The following is a 20154-nucleotide window of genomic DNA, read 5'->3' on the forward strand; positions in this document are numbered from 1 at the left end:
GGCTCCATGTAGGGAGCCTGACGTGGGACTCAATCCCAGGTCTCCAGGATCATGCCCTGGGCCAAAGGCAGCGCTAAACTGCTGAGCCACCCAGGCTGCCCCTAAATATAATCTAAAGAAAAAAAAAAAAAAAGAAGAAGATGAGATTTAGAGTCTAGGTTTGACAGAACTGAGTTTGAAATCCTGGCTCTGCCATTTCACAGCTGTGAAGCTTTCTTCATCCTTAAAATGGGAAAAACAATACTTATTTTACAGTATTGCTGGAATTAAGTGAGAATGCTAGTAAAATGACTGGGTCTCAATGTCAGCTATCATCATCATCAATATTACTAGCATTTACCGGTATGGTTACATGGTTACAAATAGCATTTCAAAGGGAATCCCCCAAATAAAGTTGCTTTCATGCCTTAATAGAATATGCAACAATGTTCTACTGATCTTGATACAGTGTATCCTATTCAGTAAACCAGTGATTTTCAAACTGTGGCTAGAGATCCATCAGTGGTCATGAGGTTAGTGGGTCCTACACATAGGAAATAGGAGTACAGTGTATACAGTGAGGACAACTGATTTGTGAAACTTGTGCTTCAATTTTTCTGTACATATGTATATATGTAGCTGGTTAGGAGGTAAAAGACTAACTCAGAATGCACTGTAGTAAGCAACCAGTACAAGAAATGTTTTCTCTTGAATATGTCCTGAGCTCTTCAGATACCTTCTGTCTTATTACCAAAGAGCAGTCATTCTTCAATGATTGCTTAAAACTTAAAAATAACTGTAACCACTTAAATCTATAATACCACCAATTTGTTGGAAAAGTGGGAAGAGGTGAGGCTTGTTCACATGCTCCTCTCTGTTCTTTTAGTTGCTACACAACATTTCCTTCCATTTTCTAATTCACCAAAGAGAGGCTGGCCTTCAAAGTTTTATCTCTAGGCCCTAATAAGTAAGAAATGTATTCTTCTCTCAATGTATTCATTTTTATCAGAATATAACCAGCCCAACTCCAGAACAAAAACATCCCAATGATTCATTTGAAAGAATTAGAACTCTGGCCCTGCTTTCCCTACTTAAACCCTCATTACTGAGAGCAAGTTCAAGTAGCTGGGACCACTGACCACTAACGTGTTCTTAACATCTATTCACTGAGAGTAACCCTGAGAAATGATAGTCACCAGAAGAAAAACATTTTAGATAGACTTTGGGTACCTTTCCTTTTCTCAGCTTTATAAAAAGTTCTAGATCTTGGTTTTTCAGTAGCTAATAAAAAATTCAAAGGAAAGAACTTTACCTGAGATTCAGAGAGATAGCCAGCATCGTTCCCTTGCTCAATTCCAGTCTTTACCACCTAAAAAACACATAAAGCATTTGTTCATTGTTGCAAGGGATGGGTGAGATGCTCACTACCGTGAGTAAAACTGCTAGTTCATCAGTCTTCAAAGAGTAAGCCAAAAGTCTGGAAGCGGAGTAAGAAAGACAAGAGGACTGAATGGCTGCTTGCTTAAGACTTACTTTATTCTTGGGCCACCTGGGGGGCTCAGTTGGTTGAACATCTGCATTTGGCTCAGGTCATGATCCTAAGGTCCTGGGATGGAGCTCAGGAGGTCTGCTTCTCCCTCTGCCTATCCCCTCATTTGTGCTCACTCTCTTGCTCTTTTTTCCCCCTCTCTCAAATAAATGAATAAGTCTTAAAAAAGTTAAAAAAAAAAAAAAAAGACTGACTTCATTTTCCATCTCCAAGACTACTACTAAAACTAGTATAAAATGGAAGGAAATGAAATAGAAGAAAGTAATAAAAGTCAGAATGGGAAAAGATGACAGAGGTCCCACAGCTCAAACTCTTATCTCCTTATCCACTTCTAGACCACTATCCCAGCAGAGAAAAAGCTGCCACTGGCACTGCTCAAGTCTGAGAAAAGGTTTCCCCTTCCTTCTTGCTAAAATGGCTCTTCCAGCTTCTCTCTTGCTCTCCTACGTTAGTAGGCACATCCCCATAGTTACACTCTCAGCCCTTTTCTCCTTCCGTGCATTCTTCCTCAGGCCGATGGTCTCCTCTGTCATGTTACTCATGAATTCTATAAATTCAACTTAACATTTGAGGGAAGTCCTATCCTAAGTCCAAGTATAAAAGTCGAATTGACCCTGTATTCAATCACCACAATTTATGAGAAGGAAAAGTGGATATATATATACAAAAAAAACCAACCCACATATGAACAAATCTACATTCTTTATTTTTTTTATTTTTTATTTTTATTTATTTATTTATTTATTTGGTTAAAAATTTTTTTAAATTTATTTTTTATTGGTATTCAATTTACCAACATACAGAATAACCCCCAGTGCCCGTCACCCATTCACTCCCACCCCTCGCCCTCCTCCCCTTCTACCACCCCTAGTTCGTTTCCCAGAGTTAGCAGTCTTTACGCTGTCTCCCTTTCTGATATTTCCCACACATTTCTTCTCCCTTCCCTTATATTCCCTTTCACTATTATTTATATTCCCCAAATGAATGAGAACATATAATGTTTGTCCTTCTCCGATTGACTTACTTCACTCAGCACAAATCTACATTCTTATCTTTTGTGTAAACTGTCACTTGAATTTCCTGAAACATCTAAACTCAGCACTTCTAAGACTTAACTCATAATCTCTTCTCTTTGGCAAGTCTCTTACTACCTTCACCTCTTTACTAATCTATCTTGGTAAATGTCAAGTCTGAATGACCAAGATAGCTTCCAACTTCAAGTCTCTACTTGTCTCTCTTTCTAAATTGTTTATGACTTACTAGGACTATTATCTCTATGATCTATACAGGATGAAGGTCAAATTTCCAAATTCATTATTGTCCAAGTTCTAAAATCTAGGTTCATTTGGCCTTTTTGCACACATTTCAGTATCCTACAAAATCTGATCTCATTAAATGTTCCTTGAAGAACCTCATGCTTTCCAGCTTCTGTAACTTTGCTCAAAATGCCCACCCTACCTGGTACCACTTTCTCTTCACTTTTCCAGGGCTCAGGTCAAATTCTATGATGCTCTGGGATGCCTGGGTGGCTCAGCGGTTGAGCATCTGCCTTTAGCTCAGGGCGTGATCCCGGGTCTGGGGATCGAGTCCCACATTGGGTTCTCTGTGGGGAGCATGCTTCTCCCTCTGCCTCTTTCTCTGTGTGTCTCATGAATAAATAAATCAAATCTTAAAAAAAATTATAGGAGGCTCTTCCTAATCTCTCTGGCTTACAGTGACTGTTGCCTCCTCTGTGCATTTAGCAATCTTCCTCTGTTCAATTATCTGGCAGTGATCCCAGGGTGGCATCTAACATCCCTTCCATTAGTTACCTGTCCCAGCACAGACACACATCTAATCTCCCCAAACTGGGAGATGGGTGTGAGAAGGGAATCATGTGTCCTATTTATGCATTTTGGTGTCTTTCCTCAAAATATATTTGTTGGCTGATTTATTGCCCATTTTCAAAGTCTTAGATTACATGTTCTCTTAATCTTAGATACTAAAGACTGAAGACTAAAGAGTTTCTAAGTTTTAAAGTCTACCTTTAGACAGAAGTTCTTAACCCTGTGATCATTTTATTTATCCTCCTTGATCTTTTTCAGAACTTTTCTGTATCATTACATTTTTTTGATAATTACAGCAATGGGGAAGTCAATAAGACATTTTAGGTACTGCAATGTTTTCAACCGAGGCCATCAATTTTGTTTCAACTACCTTTTAATTAATGCCCAGGATTTTACTGGCCTTGTTATTCTGATATAACAGGTTTTCTATTTTTTCCTGTTTTATAACTGGTAGTTTTAAATTCCTTATGCCCAGCACTCATTATCCCCAAAATAATCAGTTTATGAGCCCTCATGGCTTGCTTGCTTTATTTTTAGTGAGTACTGTAATAACAGAATTAAGAACTATAGTACCAGAAGACATAGTTCGGAATGGCAATAAAGAATACTGCTCTATAAAGGGAGGAAACATGAGAAATGTGGGAATATGGGGTGAAGACTCACATCGATTATTTTCAGAGGTGCAGGATAAAGGCCTTTGGTCTGTTTTCGTACTTTTTCTTCCACCTTTTTGTAAACCTGTTGTCTGACAAAAGGAATACTCAGGGCATATGACGTCAATTCTGCAAAAGAAAATGGTTTTTAGATACTTACTGGAAAAAGCCTAGTCTCCCTTCTTAGTTTGTTCTGTAAACTCCATAAAAATGCAGTAATTGTAGCTATCTGAAAGAACTTTTCACTTTGATATACAAAATCCAAATTGCAACCTAAGCACTTCTATACACATGGTTTAATTAGTTGATAAATACTAAAGTTGGGTGTTGGGTGCATGGGTGTTTATTACAGTATTATATATTATTCTGCTTTTGTATTAATGCTTCAAATTTTCCAAAATAAAAAATTGAAAAAAAACATGGCTGTAACCAACCAGTGTAAGGTTTAGGACTTGAACCTAGAGCAGTTGTTACACTCCTTAAGGATGACTCTATACTTAGAGTAAAAAAAAAAAAAACGCATTTACCTCCTCATTTTATAACAAAATTAAACTCTCTGGAGAGAACCTTTGCCTTAGTTCTTTAATAATGACACTCACTTTCTACTAATCCCTTGTCTCTCTTTATGGAGATTTTCTTATCAGATAGTCCTTTGGCAAAATTAACTGCAACTTCTTCTAAGTATTCAATTGTCCGTTCCTCTGGAGGTTTTAATCCTGGTCCTGTAAAAATGAACACAACAGATTAGAATGTAAATCATTTTCAGCATAGCTTTCCATGTTATACTAGAGACTGGTAGGTGCCAAGTTATGAGCTATGGACTCAAAGAATATAAGAAGTAACACTGAGCAAGGGTGTAACAATGTACTCTAGATAGAAAACCAGGTCTTAAGTCTGGCTTCCATTTCTGAGTAGGATGTAGAATGTCTCATGAGGCCTGTATTCTTGCTGCAAAACTGCAGACAAAAATGAATAAACTGTAAAACCACACATTCATAAAGCTATGAGAGAGTGGTAGAAGCAATGAGGACCATATGAACTAAAATTCCAGACAGGGAAGAGCTTGCCTGAAGTGAACTGATGATTGCTGGATGTTTTCTTTTCTGAGGTTATATGATTCTTTTGGGCATGGGCTGAAGATTAGAGTTGGCTCAAGCAGAAGGATGCTCCTGGGAGCAAGTGAAATGATCAGTTTTAGGAGGTCATGTACAATACATTATAAGCTAGAAGAAACCAAATGCAAAGCTAGTCTTTCCCCATGGAACATTCATGGAATTCTAAGGTGGTATAGGAGGCTGGAAGGGCTGGGTCAAAGAGCTGGAGGGAAATCTCTCACAGTGTGATGATGTGTAGCACATAAAGTACTTCTATAGAGAAAGGAATATGCCAATAATAATGTAACTCATTTTCTACTTAAGGCATCTACTCTATACTGAACTTGTTTGAGGAAAGAGACTAAAGAGATAGGCTCCAAAATTCCAAAGGCTATTTTTACAGGGTTGTGTAAATAGACATCCTGTGTCTATTGGTGACTGGGGTTCAAAAGGCAATTTTGTGCAGTCTTGTGGTATGAAGGAAACAAAATCCCAATAGTAAAAGGAGGCTGAAACAAATTTGCAATCATATTTTTATCTCTCTTATGATACATGCCCTATTGTGAAAGTATGTGAAAGAGGATGAAAAAGAAAAGCCTTGGGATGTCCGGGTGGCTCAGATGGTTAAGAATCTGTCTTTGGGCACAGGTCATGATTGTAGGGTCTGGGATGGAGCCCTGAATTGGGCTCTCTGCTCAGCGGGGAGTCTGTTTCTCCCTCTTCCTGCCACTCCCCCTGCTTGTGCTCTCTCTGTGTGTCTCAAATGAATAACAAAAACAAAAAGCTCCAACTTGTGAGAGGTAAAAATGCAGAGGGCCCACAAAAGTCTCAAGGAGCCTGCAGGGAGGCCAGTGCAGCTGGAACCTGTGGAGTAGAGTCCTGGAGGGCAGCTGCTCCACAAAAGGAGGACTCCAGGTACCTACAGAGGGCCCCTGAAACTCTGGATGAGTACTGTTAACCACGTGCATGAGATGAAACTGCAAGAGGCAAACTGACTGATACAAACATGCAGAAATGAAGACAGAAGTAGCAGACAATGTTAGAAAGGCTATTGTAAATGCATGCTATACATTCAAGAAGGTAGAGGAAAGCAGAAACATAATGGAAGAGAAACTGAATACATAAAAGTGAATCAAATGTTACTTCTAGATAGGAAATGAAAGATACACAAGATTGGGTTAATAGTAGATTATACACCAAAGAAAAAAAGATCAGGAAACTTGAATACATGGCAATAGAAAATATACAGATGGAAAAAGAAAAATTGCTTCATTTTGGGACCGTATCAAGTAAATCTAACATAGGTGAAGTTGGAGCTGCAGAGAAGGGGTGGGGGGAAGATGGGAAAATATTGGAATTAATGGCCAAAAAGTTTCCAATTTGGTCAAAACTACAAATCCACTATCCAAGAAACTCAATGAATGCCATGCCCAATGAACATTAAAAAACAACAGTAACTATAGCAACAACAACAAACCAAGATACACCATAACACATGATTAAGACTAAGTAATAAAGGGAAGATCTGACAGTGGGGGCAAGGGCGGTGAAGGGGAGAGACACATTATAAACAGAAGAACAAAGATAAAAATGAGAACAGACTTTCTATCAGAAATTATGCAAGCCATGACATGATGTTGACACATCCATAAAGTACCCCCCCCAAAAAAATAAATAAAGTACAAGAACCTAGAATTCTGTGGCACTCAAGAATATCTTTAGAAAAATAAGTGGAAATAAAGGCTGTCAAACAAATCAAAAGGTGAGAGACTCCATTGCCAGCAGACCTATGCGACTGAATATGTCAAGTTCTTCAGGTTGGAGGAAAATCAAACCAGATGGGAACTTGGAGCTATACAAAGAAAGAGCACTCAAAATGGTAACCATGTGGGTATATATAGAAAACTCTCTTCTCATTTTTAATCTCCTTAAAAGATGACTATTGAAAACAAAGATAGCAATATGCTGAGGAATATATAATATATTTAGAAATGAAATGTTGAGACACTGATACCATTTGCAGTAGAAAATCTGTTATAACTTTTGATGCCCCCAAAACTTAACTACCAATAGCCTACTACTGATCAGAAGGTGTACCAATAACATAAATAGTTGATAACATATTTTGTGTATGTATTACATACTGTATTCCTATAATAAAGTAAGCTACGGGAAAAAAAAGTTAAGAAAAAAAGGAACTACGTTTACAGTACTATATAAAAATCTGTGTGTAAATGGACCCACACAGTTTGAACTTATATCATACAAGGGTCAACTGTATATTCTTTTAAGGTTCTTACCTTATAGGTAAAATGATACATCATTTCCAGATAGATCATATGTTAAGGATATAGACTATAAACCTTAGAGTAACCATTAAAAGGGTAAAGCAAAGTAAAAGCCCAATAGTGAGGGTAAAAAATTACTAATCCAAATGAAAGAAGGAAGGAAAAACAGGACAAATAGAAAACAAGTAGCATCAAATGAAGTTGAAATGCTAGAACTGTGTTGGTATGCTGTAGAGGAAGCTAATGAAAGGCTTAAGGAAACTGGAATGTTAACGTGGATTTATGATGTTAGACCTGCTCAGCCAACCTGGAAGGGTTAGAGGACACATCTTTCACCATGACTGTAAGAAATCAATTTGGGGGAAGATGGCATGCTTGAAGGGCTGTGTCGTTATTCTTCTCTGTAGGTCACAAATCACAGTGGGAACTGCTACCATCAATTGGGATCCTAGGGTGGCTGAGGCCAAATAACAACATTTAACTGCCAAAGGCAAACTGAGTATGGTTATCATAATGGACAGCAGAACCAAAGTAGTAATCAGAATAGTGTGACTTACAGAGACCTATAGCACTGGCTAGTTGATCATGGTGTCCCTAGGAAAGAAATAGATGGTAAGTCTACTATAGTCTTACTTGATCTGTATGAGAGAATTCTAGTTCTAGTAAATAGAGGTATAACCTAAACCACCAAAGAAAGTCATGGGCCCTCATCATTTCCCTGCAATGAGTCAGTTTACAGACCCAGAACCTCTTGAATTAAGGGGAGGTTGCATTTCCATAATGGGAATATACTGTTAATCTTCCTCCCAGCCTTCCCCAAAGGGATCCTATATGGTCATTAACCTTGGGGAAAGGGAAATATAGTAATCAGATTTTGGGTGGGATTACTGGACACTGGCTCTGAACTGATGCTAATTCCAGGAGACCCAAAATATCTCTCTAGGTTCACCAGTCAGATTGGGGCTTATAAAGTCAAGAAATCCATGGAGTTTTAGTTCAGTTCTATCTCACAGTGGGCTTACTGGATCCCTGAACCCATCCTGTGGTTATTTCTAGAATGCATAATTGAAATACACATACTTAGCAACTAGCCCCATATTAGCTCCTTGAACTGTGGAGTGAGGGATATTAAAATGTGAAAGGCCAAATGTAAGCCATTAGAACTGCCTCTACTTAGAAGAACAGTAAGCCAAAAGTAATACTGTATTTTTGGAGGGATTACAGAGATTAGTGCCACCATCAAGGACTTGAAAGATACAGGGGTGGTAGTTTCTATTCATTCAACTTGCCTATTTTGGTTTATGCATAAAATAGATGGGTCTTTGTAGAACAACAGTGGATTTAAACTTAATTAATTGCAGTTACTACTACAATTGTTGATGGTGTTCCAGATGTGGTTTCATTGCTGGAACAAATTAACACATTGTCCTTTTTCTGCTAGGCACTTACTGATCTAGAAAATGCTTTCTTCCTCAATAGCTCTTAGGAAGGACTACCTGAAGCAGTCTGGCCTTCAGTTGGCAATATACTGTTACTGTCTTAACCTCAGAGGTATATCAACTCTCCAGCCATATGTCATAATTTAGTCCGTAGAGATCCTGATTGTCTTTCCCTTCCACAAGATACCATGCTGGTTCATTACATTAATGATATTACACTGAATGAATCTGGTGAACAGGAAGTACCATCTACTCTGACATATTCATCTTAGTGTAATTTCTAGGGGTACAATGGTGGGGGGCATGCTGACATCCCTTCCTAGGTGAAGGTAAGTTATTGCATCTGGCCCCTCCTACCACAGAAAAATATGCATAACACCTAGTGGGCCTCTTTGGATTTTAGAGGCAACATTTACTTGGGTGTGCTACTCTAGCTCCTTTACTGAATAATTTGAAGGCTACTAGTTTTGAGTGGAACCCAGGAAGAAAAGCTATTTTGGGCCCTATGATTCAGATCTGATGGTGCATGAAGGGTCAGTGGTAGATAGAGATGTGTTTGGAATCCTTGAGAGGACACTATAGGCAAATCATAGTAGACATTTAGGAATTTGGAGCAAACCCCTACCATTCTCTGTGAATAACTACTCTCCTACTGAGAAAAAGCTAGTGGGCCTCAGTAGGGACTCAAAGCTTAATTAACCATGGGGCATCAGCTTACCATGGGACCTGAGCTGCCCATCATGAAATAGATGTTGTCTGGCCCACTAAACCATAAAGTTCATTGACTGTAACAGCATTCAACTTCATTATCAAATGGAATTGGTATATGTGAGAATTGGTTTGAGCAGACCCTAAAAACACAAGCTATATGAGAAAGTGACCAAACTTTCCTTACTCCTCCTTCTCTGTCCCTGTTTGCCCCTATGGCTTCAGGGGAGTTCCTTATTATTATCAGATGACTAGGGAAGATAGAGCTCAGGCCAGTTTGTAGATAGTTCTATATGATATGCAGGCACCATCTCAAAGTACCCTACTGCAGCATTATAGTCCCTTTCTGGGGCTATTAATCCTGATTACCAAGGGGGCGTTGGGCTACCACTACACAATGGGAATAAGAAAGAGTACATCTTGAAAACCACAGATCTCTTAGGGGGTCTTTTGGTGCTAAAACAACCTGTAATTAGTTAAAGGAAAACTACAACAACTCAGTTCATGCAGGACTGCAAGTGACCCAGACCTTCTAGGAATGAAGGTCACCCCACTAGGCAAAGAACCATGACCAGTTGAGGTACTTCCTGAGGGCAAAAGGAATATGGAATGGGAAGGAGAAATAGGTACAACTGTGGCCACATGACTATTTGTAAAAACTGAGGAGCCCAGCCCCTGGCCAAAAACCTATGTGTGATTTTTCAGGCCCAACTACAGGCAATTACAAAGGCTTTTGCCCAGCAAGCCTCACAGGGAAAGCTGTCCTTCCCACAAGAGACTTGGTGTGCAGTCAAGAGACTGACTTTAAGGGGAGTTGCAGTCAATAACTGAGGTATCCCTTGCTGGCTATGGTCTTACACATATCAGCGTTCTTAGCCCAAGTACCTCATTCCTTTCTATTTGGGCCCTCCAACCAAGCTCTTCTTCAGGTACCTCTGACGAGGACTCCTTATGGGGGAAGAAAGAGAAATCTTAAAGATACTTCTACTCAGACTCAGTACTTTTCCCTTCCTGGCTCTTATCATTTTAAACAATGAAATCACAACCAAAAAGCACAAAAACTGAGAAGGATATGGCACTAAATAGGCCATGGAAAGGACACTTGTTGGCTATATGAGAGCTAAAAAAAGAAGGCAGAATGTTGCCCTATTTGACCTCAGCTGGAACACGTGTACTGGGAGATTTGAATTTTTCACCACTCAGTGCCTATTAAAGACTGAAATAGGGCAGCCTGGGTGGCTCAGCGGTTTAGCGCCGCCTTCAGCCCAGGGCGTGACCCTGGAGACCCGGGATCGAGTCCCATGTCGGGCTCCCTGCATGAAGCCTGCTTCTCCTTCTGCCTGTGTCTCCGCCTCTCTCTCTCTCTCCTTTCTGTGTATTCTCATGAATAAATAAATAAAATCTTAACAAAACAAAACCCAAAGCATTTAAAAAAAAAAAGACTGAAAAAGCATCATAAGTGTTATTTTTGGGGTCACAACAAGTTTTAGTGGGTAGGTGAATTCGGAGATAAGGAGCCTGCAAATAATAAGGATTAACCATACTCTGATCACAAGAGCATTCAACTAGAAATCAGTAACAGAAAGATATCTAAAACATCTGTAAATATTTGAAAATTAAATAACACTCCCAAATTACACATGGGTCATGGGTCAAAGAAGAAACCATGGGAAATCTGAAAATATTCTGACCTTCACGGAAGTGAAAAGTGTAACATTAAAATATGTAGATAAGGGATGTCTGGGTGGTTCAGCGATTGAGCATCTGCTTTTGGCTCAGGGCCTGATCCCAGATTCCGGGGAAGGAGTCCCACATTGGGCTCCTTGTGTGGAACCTACTTCTCCCTCTGCCTGTGTCTCTGCCTCTCTTTCTGTGTCTCTCATGAATATAAATAAAATCTTTAAAAAATAAATAAATAGGGATGCCTGGGTGGCTCAGCGGTTAAGCGCCTGCCTTCAGCCCACAGAGCACGATCCTGGAGTCCCAGGATCGAGTCCCACATCAGGCTCCCTGCATGGAATGGAGCCTGCTTCTCCCTCTGCCTGTATCTCTGCCTCTCTCTCTCTCTGTGTCTCTCATGAATAAATAAATAAAATAGATAAATCAATGCTACAAAAGAAATTGACAGTTTTAAATATTTATGTTAGAAAAAAAAGCCTAAAATCAATGATCTACACTTCTACTTTGAGAAACTAGAAAAAGAACAAATTAAACCCAAAAGCAAGCAGAAATAATGAATAGCTGAAATCAATAAATAGCAGACAAACAACAGAGGAAAATCAATGAAACTAAAAGCTAGACTCATCAGGGAAAAAATAAAGATGACACAAAGTATCAATATCCAGAATGAAAGAGTATAAATATCTTTACAGAGTATAAAGATATTGAAAGAATAATACAGAAGTATTAAGAAAAACTTTATTGTAACAAATTTAGCAAGTTAAATAAAATGGACAAGATCTTTGAGAAACAAACTACTATAAGCTTGCTCAAAAAAATGGAGAACCTGGATAGCCCTTCTAAAGAAATTGAAATCATATATAAAAACCCTCCCAACAAAGCAAACTCCAAGTCCACATATGGCTTCACTGGTGAATTCTATCAAGTATTTGAAGAAGAAATAATGCTAATACCGAATAATACCAATCTTCCAGAAAATAGGAAAAAAACATATTTTCAATTCATTTCATGAAGCCAGCATTATTCTGATACCAACACCAAGCAAAAATATCTCAAGAAAATCATCCCTGAGACCATTCTCTCTCATGACCAGACATAAAAATCTTTTACAATTTTAGTTGATTCTGTCAATTTATAAAAAGAATAATACATTATGACCAAATGGAGTTTATTCTAAGAATGCAAGTCTAGTTCAACAGTCAAAACTCAATGTAGGGGATTCCTGGGTGGCTTAGCAGTTTAGCGCCTGCCTTCGGCCCAGGGCGTGGTCCTGGGGACCCGGGATGGGGTCTCATGTCGGGCTCCCTGCATGGAGCCTGCTTCTCCCTCTGCCTGTGTCTCTGCCTCTCTCTCTGTGTCTCTCATGAATAAATAAAATCTTAAAAAAAAAAAACTCAATGTAAGTGACATTACTAATACATTAAAAAAGACAAAAATCACAAAATCATCTCATGAGATGCAGAAAGAACATTTGACAACATTCAACATCTATTCGCAGCAAACTATAGATAAGAGGAAATGTCTGTAATGATAAGGGCATATATAAAAAAGCTATAGCTGACACCATACACCCTATAGCATCAGAATGAAGGCTCTTCTAAGATGGGGAACAAGTTAACAATATCTGCCTTCATTACTTCTAACCAATATCATACTAAAGATCTTAGCCATTGAGTAAATCAAGAAAAAAAATAAATGCCAACCAGATGAGAAAGGAAAAAGCCAAAATGTCTTTATTTATAGGCATTATTATTTATATAAAAATTCCTTAGAAATCTATAGAAAAAACTACTAGAATAAATAAGTTTAGCAAAGTCACAGAATACAAGGTCCACGGACAAAAATCAATTATATTCATATACACATTAGTGGTTAATAATGAGAAATTAAAGTTTAAAAAGTATAATGTCCTAAAAGTATGAAATACCAAGGAATAATTTTAACAAACTGTGCAAGACATGTTCAAAGAAAAGTAGAGAATACTGCGGAGAGAAATTAAAGATGACCTAAATAGAGAATTATACTTCTATTCCTGGTGAAAAGACTCAATATTTTAAAGATGTCTATTCTTCCCAAATTGATACATTAATTCAGTGCAATTCTAATGAGAATCCTAGCATGTATTTTTGTAGTTATGGATGAGATGATTATAAAATTTATATATAAATGCAAACAAACTAGTATAGGCAAAATAAAGACTGAAAGAGAACCAAAATAGGGTTGTATCACCTGATTTCAAGATTTACTAAAACACAATAATCAAGATAGTATTATATTGGGTTAAGTAAAGATATATAGATTACTGAAGACAGCAAATCCAGATACAGATTCAAGCATATGGGGTCAACTGATTTTTGACCAAGGTGTCCAGGTATTTCAATAGGGAAAGAAGAGTCTTCTCAACAAACTGTGCCAGGGCATTGTATATCCATTTGCAAAAAAAACCCAAAAAACAAAACTCAATCTACTACACAACGTATACAAAAGTTAACTTGAAATAGATCACAGACTAAAATGGAAGACTAAACCAAGAAAATACAGGAGAAAATCTTTGTAGTCTAAAATCTTTGTAGTCTAAAATCTTTGTAGTCTCTGTAGAAAATCTTTGTATTGTAGTAGTAAGAAAAGATTTCTTACGTACTACAATAGCATGACCCATAAACGATGCTGATACAATGGACTTCATCAAGATTAAGAATTTCTGCACTTAGATAATGAAAAGACATGCCAGATAGAAAATATTTGCAAATCACAAATCTCACAAAGGACTTGTATTCTGATATAAAGAACTCTGAAAACTCAGTAATAAAAAAAAACAAACAAAAGAGGCAAAACATCTTTAAAGACATTTTACCAGAAGATATACAGAAGGCAAATAAATCAACACATGAAAGAAACTTAGTATCTCTGGTCATTAGGGAAATATAAATTAAAACCACAACGAGGGCACCTGAGTGGCTCAGTAGGCTAAACCTCTGCATTCAGGTCAGGTCATGATCTCAGGGTCCTGGGACAGAGCCACAAGTTGGGCCCCCTGCTCAGCAAGGAGTCTGCTTGTCTCTCTCCCTCTGCCCCTCACCCCTGCTCGTGTTCTCCCTCTCTCTTGCTCTGCTCTCTCAAATAAATAAAATCCTTTAAAAAATAAAAAAAAATTAAGGAAAAAGAAACCACAATGAACTTTTACTATACTTCTATTAGAAGGTCTAAAATTAAAAAGACTGACCATGCAAAGCAGTTGGTAACTAGAACTCTCATACACTGCCAGTAGGAATGCAAAATGGTATCACCACTTTAAGAAAACAGTTTGACAGTTTCTTTCTTTCTTTTTAAGATTTTATTTATTCATGAGAGACAGAGAGAGAGAGAGAGAGAGAGAGAGAGAAAGGCAGAGACACAGGCAGAGGGAGAAGGAGGCTCCATGCAGAGAGCCTGACATGGGACTCAATCCCGGGTCTCTAGGATCATGCCCTGGGCTGAAGATGGTGCTAAACCACTGAGCCACCCGGGCTGCCCAAGTTTGACAGTTTCTTACAAGCTACACACAAATCTATCATATAATCCAGCCAATCTACTCTCTGGTATTTGTTCAAGAGAAATGAAACATATCAAGACTTGTGAATGAATGTTCATAGCAGCCTTACTCTAAACAGCTCCAAACTGGAAACAAATTTCCATCATCTGGTGAATAAACAAATTATGGTACACCTATACAATGGAATAACACTCACCAATAAGAAGAAACAAACTGTTGAAATTGCAACAATATGGATGAATCTTAAAAGTATGATGCTAAATAAAAGACATAAAGAGCTATATACTAAAAAAACGTTCTGTTGTATGATTGTGCTGGTGTCTACATAGCTATATATGTTTGTCAAAACTCAAATTGTGCATTAAAAATTGGTAAATTTGTTATTACATAAATAACATCTTAGTAATGCTGATTTTTAGGAAATGCAAGAGGGTAAAAAAAAAAAAAGAAATGCAAGAGGGTGATGAACACATAATTTGGAATAGTGGTTTCCTTGGGTAAGGGGAGGCAAAGAAGTTATGTGGAGGAAAGTAGCATATGAGTAGATGCCAACTACTATTAATATTCTCAAGTTACTTCATACACATTTATTACATTATAACAGACACAAAAAACGAAAGGAGGCTTATCATGAATAATGTTACACGTAATCTAAGAACCAAAAACAAGGATTTGATTCAAATTTGTATTCTATTTTTTAAAGATTTTTATTATTATTTTTTAAGATTATTTATTAATTATTTATGAAAGACAGAGAGAGAGAGAGAGGGAGAGAGAGAGAGGCAGAGGGAGAAGCAGGCTCCATGCAGGAAGCCTGATGTGGGCCTTGATATGGGGACTCCGGGATCACGCCCTAAGCCAAAGGCAGAGGCTCAGGCACTGAGCCACCCAGGCGTCCCTCAAATTTGTACTCTTGATGTCCAATTTGTAAAATAAAATAGAAGTTGGGGTGACTGATGTTTGGAAATGATTTAGTATTAGCCATATTTAGAAAACTTCACTCTTCAGAATGACTCATTTCTTGAGAGTCTGAATTTCACTCTAATATTTAAGATATTAATTTTTAAAAAAGTAACTTCATAAGGCCGAATTCTGAAACATGTTACCACTTACCCAGGGGTTCCACTAATTGGTCAACCAGTCCCATTCTCTTTGCTCTGTCTGCACGAATGTTTCTACCAGTCAACATCATGTCAAAAGCAGCAGGCAGACCCACCTTACAAGCAAGCAAGGATCAGAGTACAGAGGAAAAAATATCAGTGTAACAATTATAGTTTACAAATCATTCAACTGAGCAAAATAAATATTAAAATGAGAAAAGTCAAATGAGGTTTTTATGCTATTTATCAATCAGTTAATATACATTAGGTAACTTTTGGGATTAGACACCTTCAGTTGAAGCAAAATTGTATCTCTTCTTTTAATTCAATATGTAAGATTTCTGTCTAGTGAAATTGATAAAGCAGAGAAATAATTTCATGTTTTCTAAAATTGTGCATTTATAGATTACTTAAAATTCATTTAGTGGAGCTAGTGGAGACTGAGAAACCTGATAGTTTTGACCATGTCTTTCCTTATAATTTTAATTTTTAAAAAATATTTATTTAAAAAAGGATTTATTTATTTGAGAGAGAGAGCATGCAATCATGTAAGCAGGGGGAAGGGCAGAGGAAGAGGGAATCTCAAGCAGACTCCCTGCTGAGTGTGGAGCCCAAGGTGGGGCTCCATCCTAGGATCCTGAGACCATGACCTGAACTGAAATCAAGAGCTGGGATGCTTAACCAACTGAGCTACCCAGGTGCCCAGCAACGTTTTAAAAAATAATTTTAGTTTTAAAAATAGAACCCAGCTAGAGTTCCTTATGTATTAGAGGAATAGTTTCTAATAACATTCAAATACCAACTATTACAAAACAATGTAAGAAACCCAGCAATATTTTCTACATCTACAGGCTTATTTATTCTTTCAATAAATCCTCTTGATATTATCTATGAAGAAATGTATACTATTATCAGAAAACTAACACCATAAATCTTCCTGTTTTTCTGTGCCCAGCTCATATCAACTTCCTTCCAAAGAGTATTTCTGCTGAACTTTGTTTTCACTGAGGAATCAATAGTGCCTGAAGCTGTAGGGTTCAGTGGGATATTAAGATTGCTCTGCAGTCCCCAGGTCTGACTGTTCTTTCCTTAAGAATTCAAAAGCCTGATTGGCTTCTTTTGGTTCTACAGAATACAGCAATGAAATCATCCAAATCAGGAGAAAGATCTGCCTCTTCTATGTATCATGAAATATGACCCATGGATTTGAAAAAGATGTAGTAAGATGCAGTAAGATGGTACTGTGTACAGAAGGAACAAACTAAACTACATACAAGTTCAACGGGCACCTGGCTGGCTCAGTCAGTAGTAAATGCAACCCTTCTTTTATTTTTTTAAGATTTTATTTATTTATTCATGAGAGAGAGAGAGGCAGAGACACAGGCAGAGGGAGAAGCAGGCTCCCCACAGTAAGCCCAAAGTGAGACTTGATTCCAGGACCCCAGAATCATGCCCTGAGCCCAAGGCAGATGGTCAGTCACTGAGCCACTCAGGCATCCCAGTGCATGCAACTCTTGATGTTGGGGTTGTAAGATTGAGCCGCACACTGGGTTTAGAGATTTCTTAAAAATAAAATCTTAAAAAAATAAAAGTAAAAGAAAAAAAATCTGTAAGTTCCAGAAAGGCAGACATGTATATTATTTACCTTTAAACCTCTTCAGGGATTAATAAAGGACCTCAATCAATAATTCTGATCAAGGACTTGGGGTGCCTGGATGGCTCAGTCGTTTAAGCATCCAACTCTTGATTTCAGCTTAGGTCATGATCCCAGGGTTGTGGGATCAAGGCCTGCATGGAGCTCAATGCTCCGCATGGAGTCTGCTTGAGATTATCTCTCTCCTTCTCCCTCTGCCCCTCCTACTGCTCATGCATGTGCTCTCTTTCTTTAAATAAGTAAAATCTTTTTTAAAAAATGATTTTGATCAAGGAATTAAAAAAAAAAGTAGAATTGATACCAGTAATAAAATTTGTTATAGATCCTATATACCCATATTTAACTTTGTTTCTAAATTTTACAATGAAGACCCAAATTGTGCCTTTTGTACCAGAGGAAATAGATCTAAAGTGGCCTATAGGTACTGAGGTTCTAAAAGTCAGAAGGGGATTTAAACTCACCATTTTGGGCAGCCTTTGTGTGCCTCCTGCTCCTGGTAAGATCCCCAGCAAGACTTCAGGGGCACCTAATACTGTTTTTCTATCTTTGGTTGCTATTCTATATTGGCAGGAAATGGCAAGCTTCAAACAAATGAAAGAAAATCAGAATGTTAGAAAGTGTAACTTTATAATATCTTAGGATATGTGAGGGTCTAAAGATTATTCACAAAACAGGAACGTATTTGATACCTTCTACAATTTACCTTTCCAGCCTTATTTCATACTCTCCTCCTAATTTACTAACCTTTCCTGGGGTTCTGGATCTCTTTAAAAATCTGCTGAAAGCTATGGAAGCTTTCAATAGAAAAATGCACACACACACTGTGCACTATATACTGAACTCCAAGTTAAGAAGGCCCATACCCTACAGAGACCATCCTTTTTAATCTAGCAGGCCTACTTAATAGTGATCTAAATAGGTTTTGCTTACCCTTGTCTTTGCTTATACCATATATGAAATGATTTTTTCCCCAATATTTTCTGATTAATCAAATTCTGCCCATCTTTTAGGAGAGATATAGGTTTCCCTAGTTAATATATGTGAAAGTATCTTAACATAGAGCTCAGCATGTGATAAATGCTCAATAAATGTTATCTTATTTTCCCTTCTCCTTTTCTACATGCTTCAGATTAATAAGCATCTCTTCTCTTAGATCTTACATTATTCACCATCTTACTGCTCACAAAGCACTTACACACATTTTAGGCTGTGTATCTCATCTAGACTAAAGTAGCTCAGCAGCACGGATCACACTACTGAATCTTTGCCCTGCAAACTTGAACCTGGTTCTTGGAATTGAAAGAGACCTTGGAGATCTAGTTCAAATCTTCTCAATTTATAAAAATGAAAACATCACACTTTGGTTTATTTGCTCTGTGCCATGAAATAAGGATTGAAACCTATCCAGAAGTTTAACAACTAAAAAGAAAGCTGATTCTCCTCTTAGAACTTTTTGCAAGCAAAATAATAGCAACCTACAGGTTTGGCAGCTTGTAATCCCCATCAATATGCTGAACAGTGTTTCAATGACTGATAGAAATGCATACCTCAAGTCCTCCTCCTAAGCAGGCTCCACTGATGGCAGCCACAATAGGCTTTGTGGACTTCTCAAGTTTCTCAAACATTCTCTGTCCTTCCTGTGATATTCGTGTTACCTCTTCATGGGTCTTACAAGAAGCTAACATGCTGCAGTAAACAAAGCAGAGGAGAGAGAGAGAGAAAAAAGATGAAATTATACACTACTCTGTTCAATACTTCATCCACTGTATCCTTCCATATAATCTACCAATATTTGATAGTGAATCTTCAAATGCTCAGAAGTTTAAGAATATTTTGCCTCAGATAGCACTAATATCAGCGACGTCATCTCTCCATAAAGAATGTTAGATTTCTGGATCTAGAGAACATGAAACAAAACATGCTGCTTAATTTTATTTTCTATTAAAAACCATTAGATTAAAAGGCTCTGTACATGAGAAAAATCATCTTCTGGTAAATATTTTTCACTATCACATCAACCATTTTCACTATCAAATAACTTGCAGACTGAAGAGCAATCAAAATGACAGTGAAAAAAGCTTTAAAGTCATTTATAGATCTCTCAATGATTAAAAAAGATCCACTACAGTAATGTTTTACTCCATGTCCCTTAGTTTGTTTGTTTCATTTGCTACTCGGTTCTTGAACATATTTAAACTGTGGATTTTGTATGTATGACCAAAGAGAATCAGTTTTCGTCATTTTATAAATGGGGAGTTGCTCAGCTAGCCTCATTGAAGCTGTAAGTATTTTCCTCTGGTACAGGAAACTACTGCCAGGTACATCAGTGTCTTGCCAGCCTCAAATAACTGAGCTAGAAGAAAAAGCACTTGATACAGATATTTTTGCTTTTTCTAAAAAATAAGCATTAAATATCTATAAATTCTTAATTACCATACACAAATGAAAAAGAGTATACAATGTGGAGCAAGGTTTAAAACTATATAAACACCTGAAGTACAAATTACGAAGGCTCTAATGCTGGCTTATTGTTGCCTAAGGTACAAAGAATAATATACCAAATACTTGTGGGATGCCTGGGGGGCTCAGCAGTTGAACGTCTGCCTTTGGCTTAGGGTGTGATCCTGGAGCCCAGGGATTGAGTAGTCCCAC

The 20154-nt window shown here is 37.7% G+C and overlaps 1 protein-coding gene across 1 annotated transcript in view; it reads right to left on the minus strand.

The window, feature by feature from the left end:
* Positions 1 to 20154, minus strand: part of HADHA (hydroxyacyl-CoA dehydrogenase trifunctional multienzyme complex subunit alpha) — a 48330-nt gene that overhangs the window by 18457 nt on the left and 9719 nt on the right. Inside the window, exons 5-10 of the mRNA XM_025454456.3 lie at positions 19050 to 19188; positions 17964 to 18083; positions 15862 to 15964; positions 4607 to 4729; positions 4018 to 4136; positions 1292 to 1348 (exon numbers count right to left, since the gene is read on the minus strand). Of these exons, the coding sequence (XP_025310241.3) occupies positions 1292 to 1348; positions 4018 to 4136; positions 4607 to 4729; positions 15862 to 15964; positions 17964 to 18083; positions 19050 to 19188 (661 nt within the window). The remainder of the gene's footprint in view (positions 1 to 1291; positions 1349 to 4017; positions 4137 to 4606; positions 4730 to 15861; positions 15965 to 17963; positions 18084 to 19049; positions 19189 to 20154) is intronic.

Source organism: Canis lupus, chromosome 17, assembly GCF_003254725.2.
Source record: "Canis lupus dingo isolate Sandy chromosome 17, ASM325472v2, whole genome shotgun sequence".
NCBI classification, from domain to species: Eukaryota; Metazoa; Chordata; class Mammalia; order Carnivora; family Canidae; genus Canis; species Canis lupus.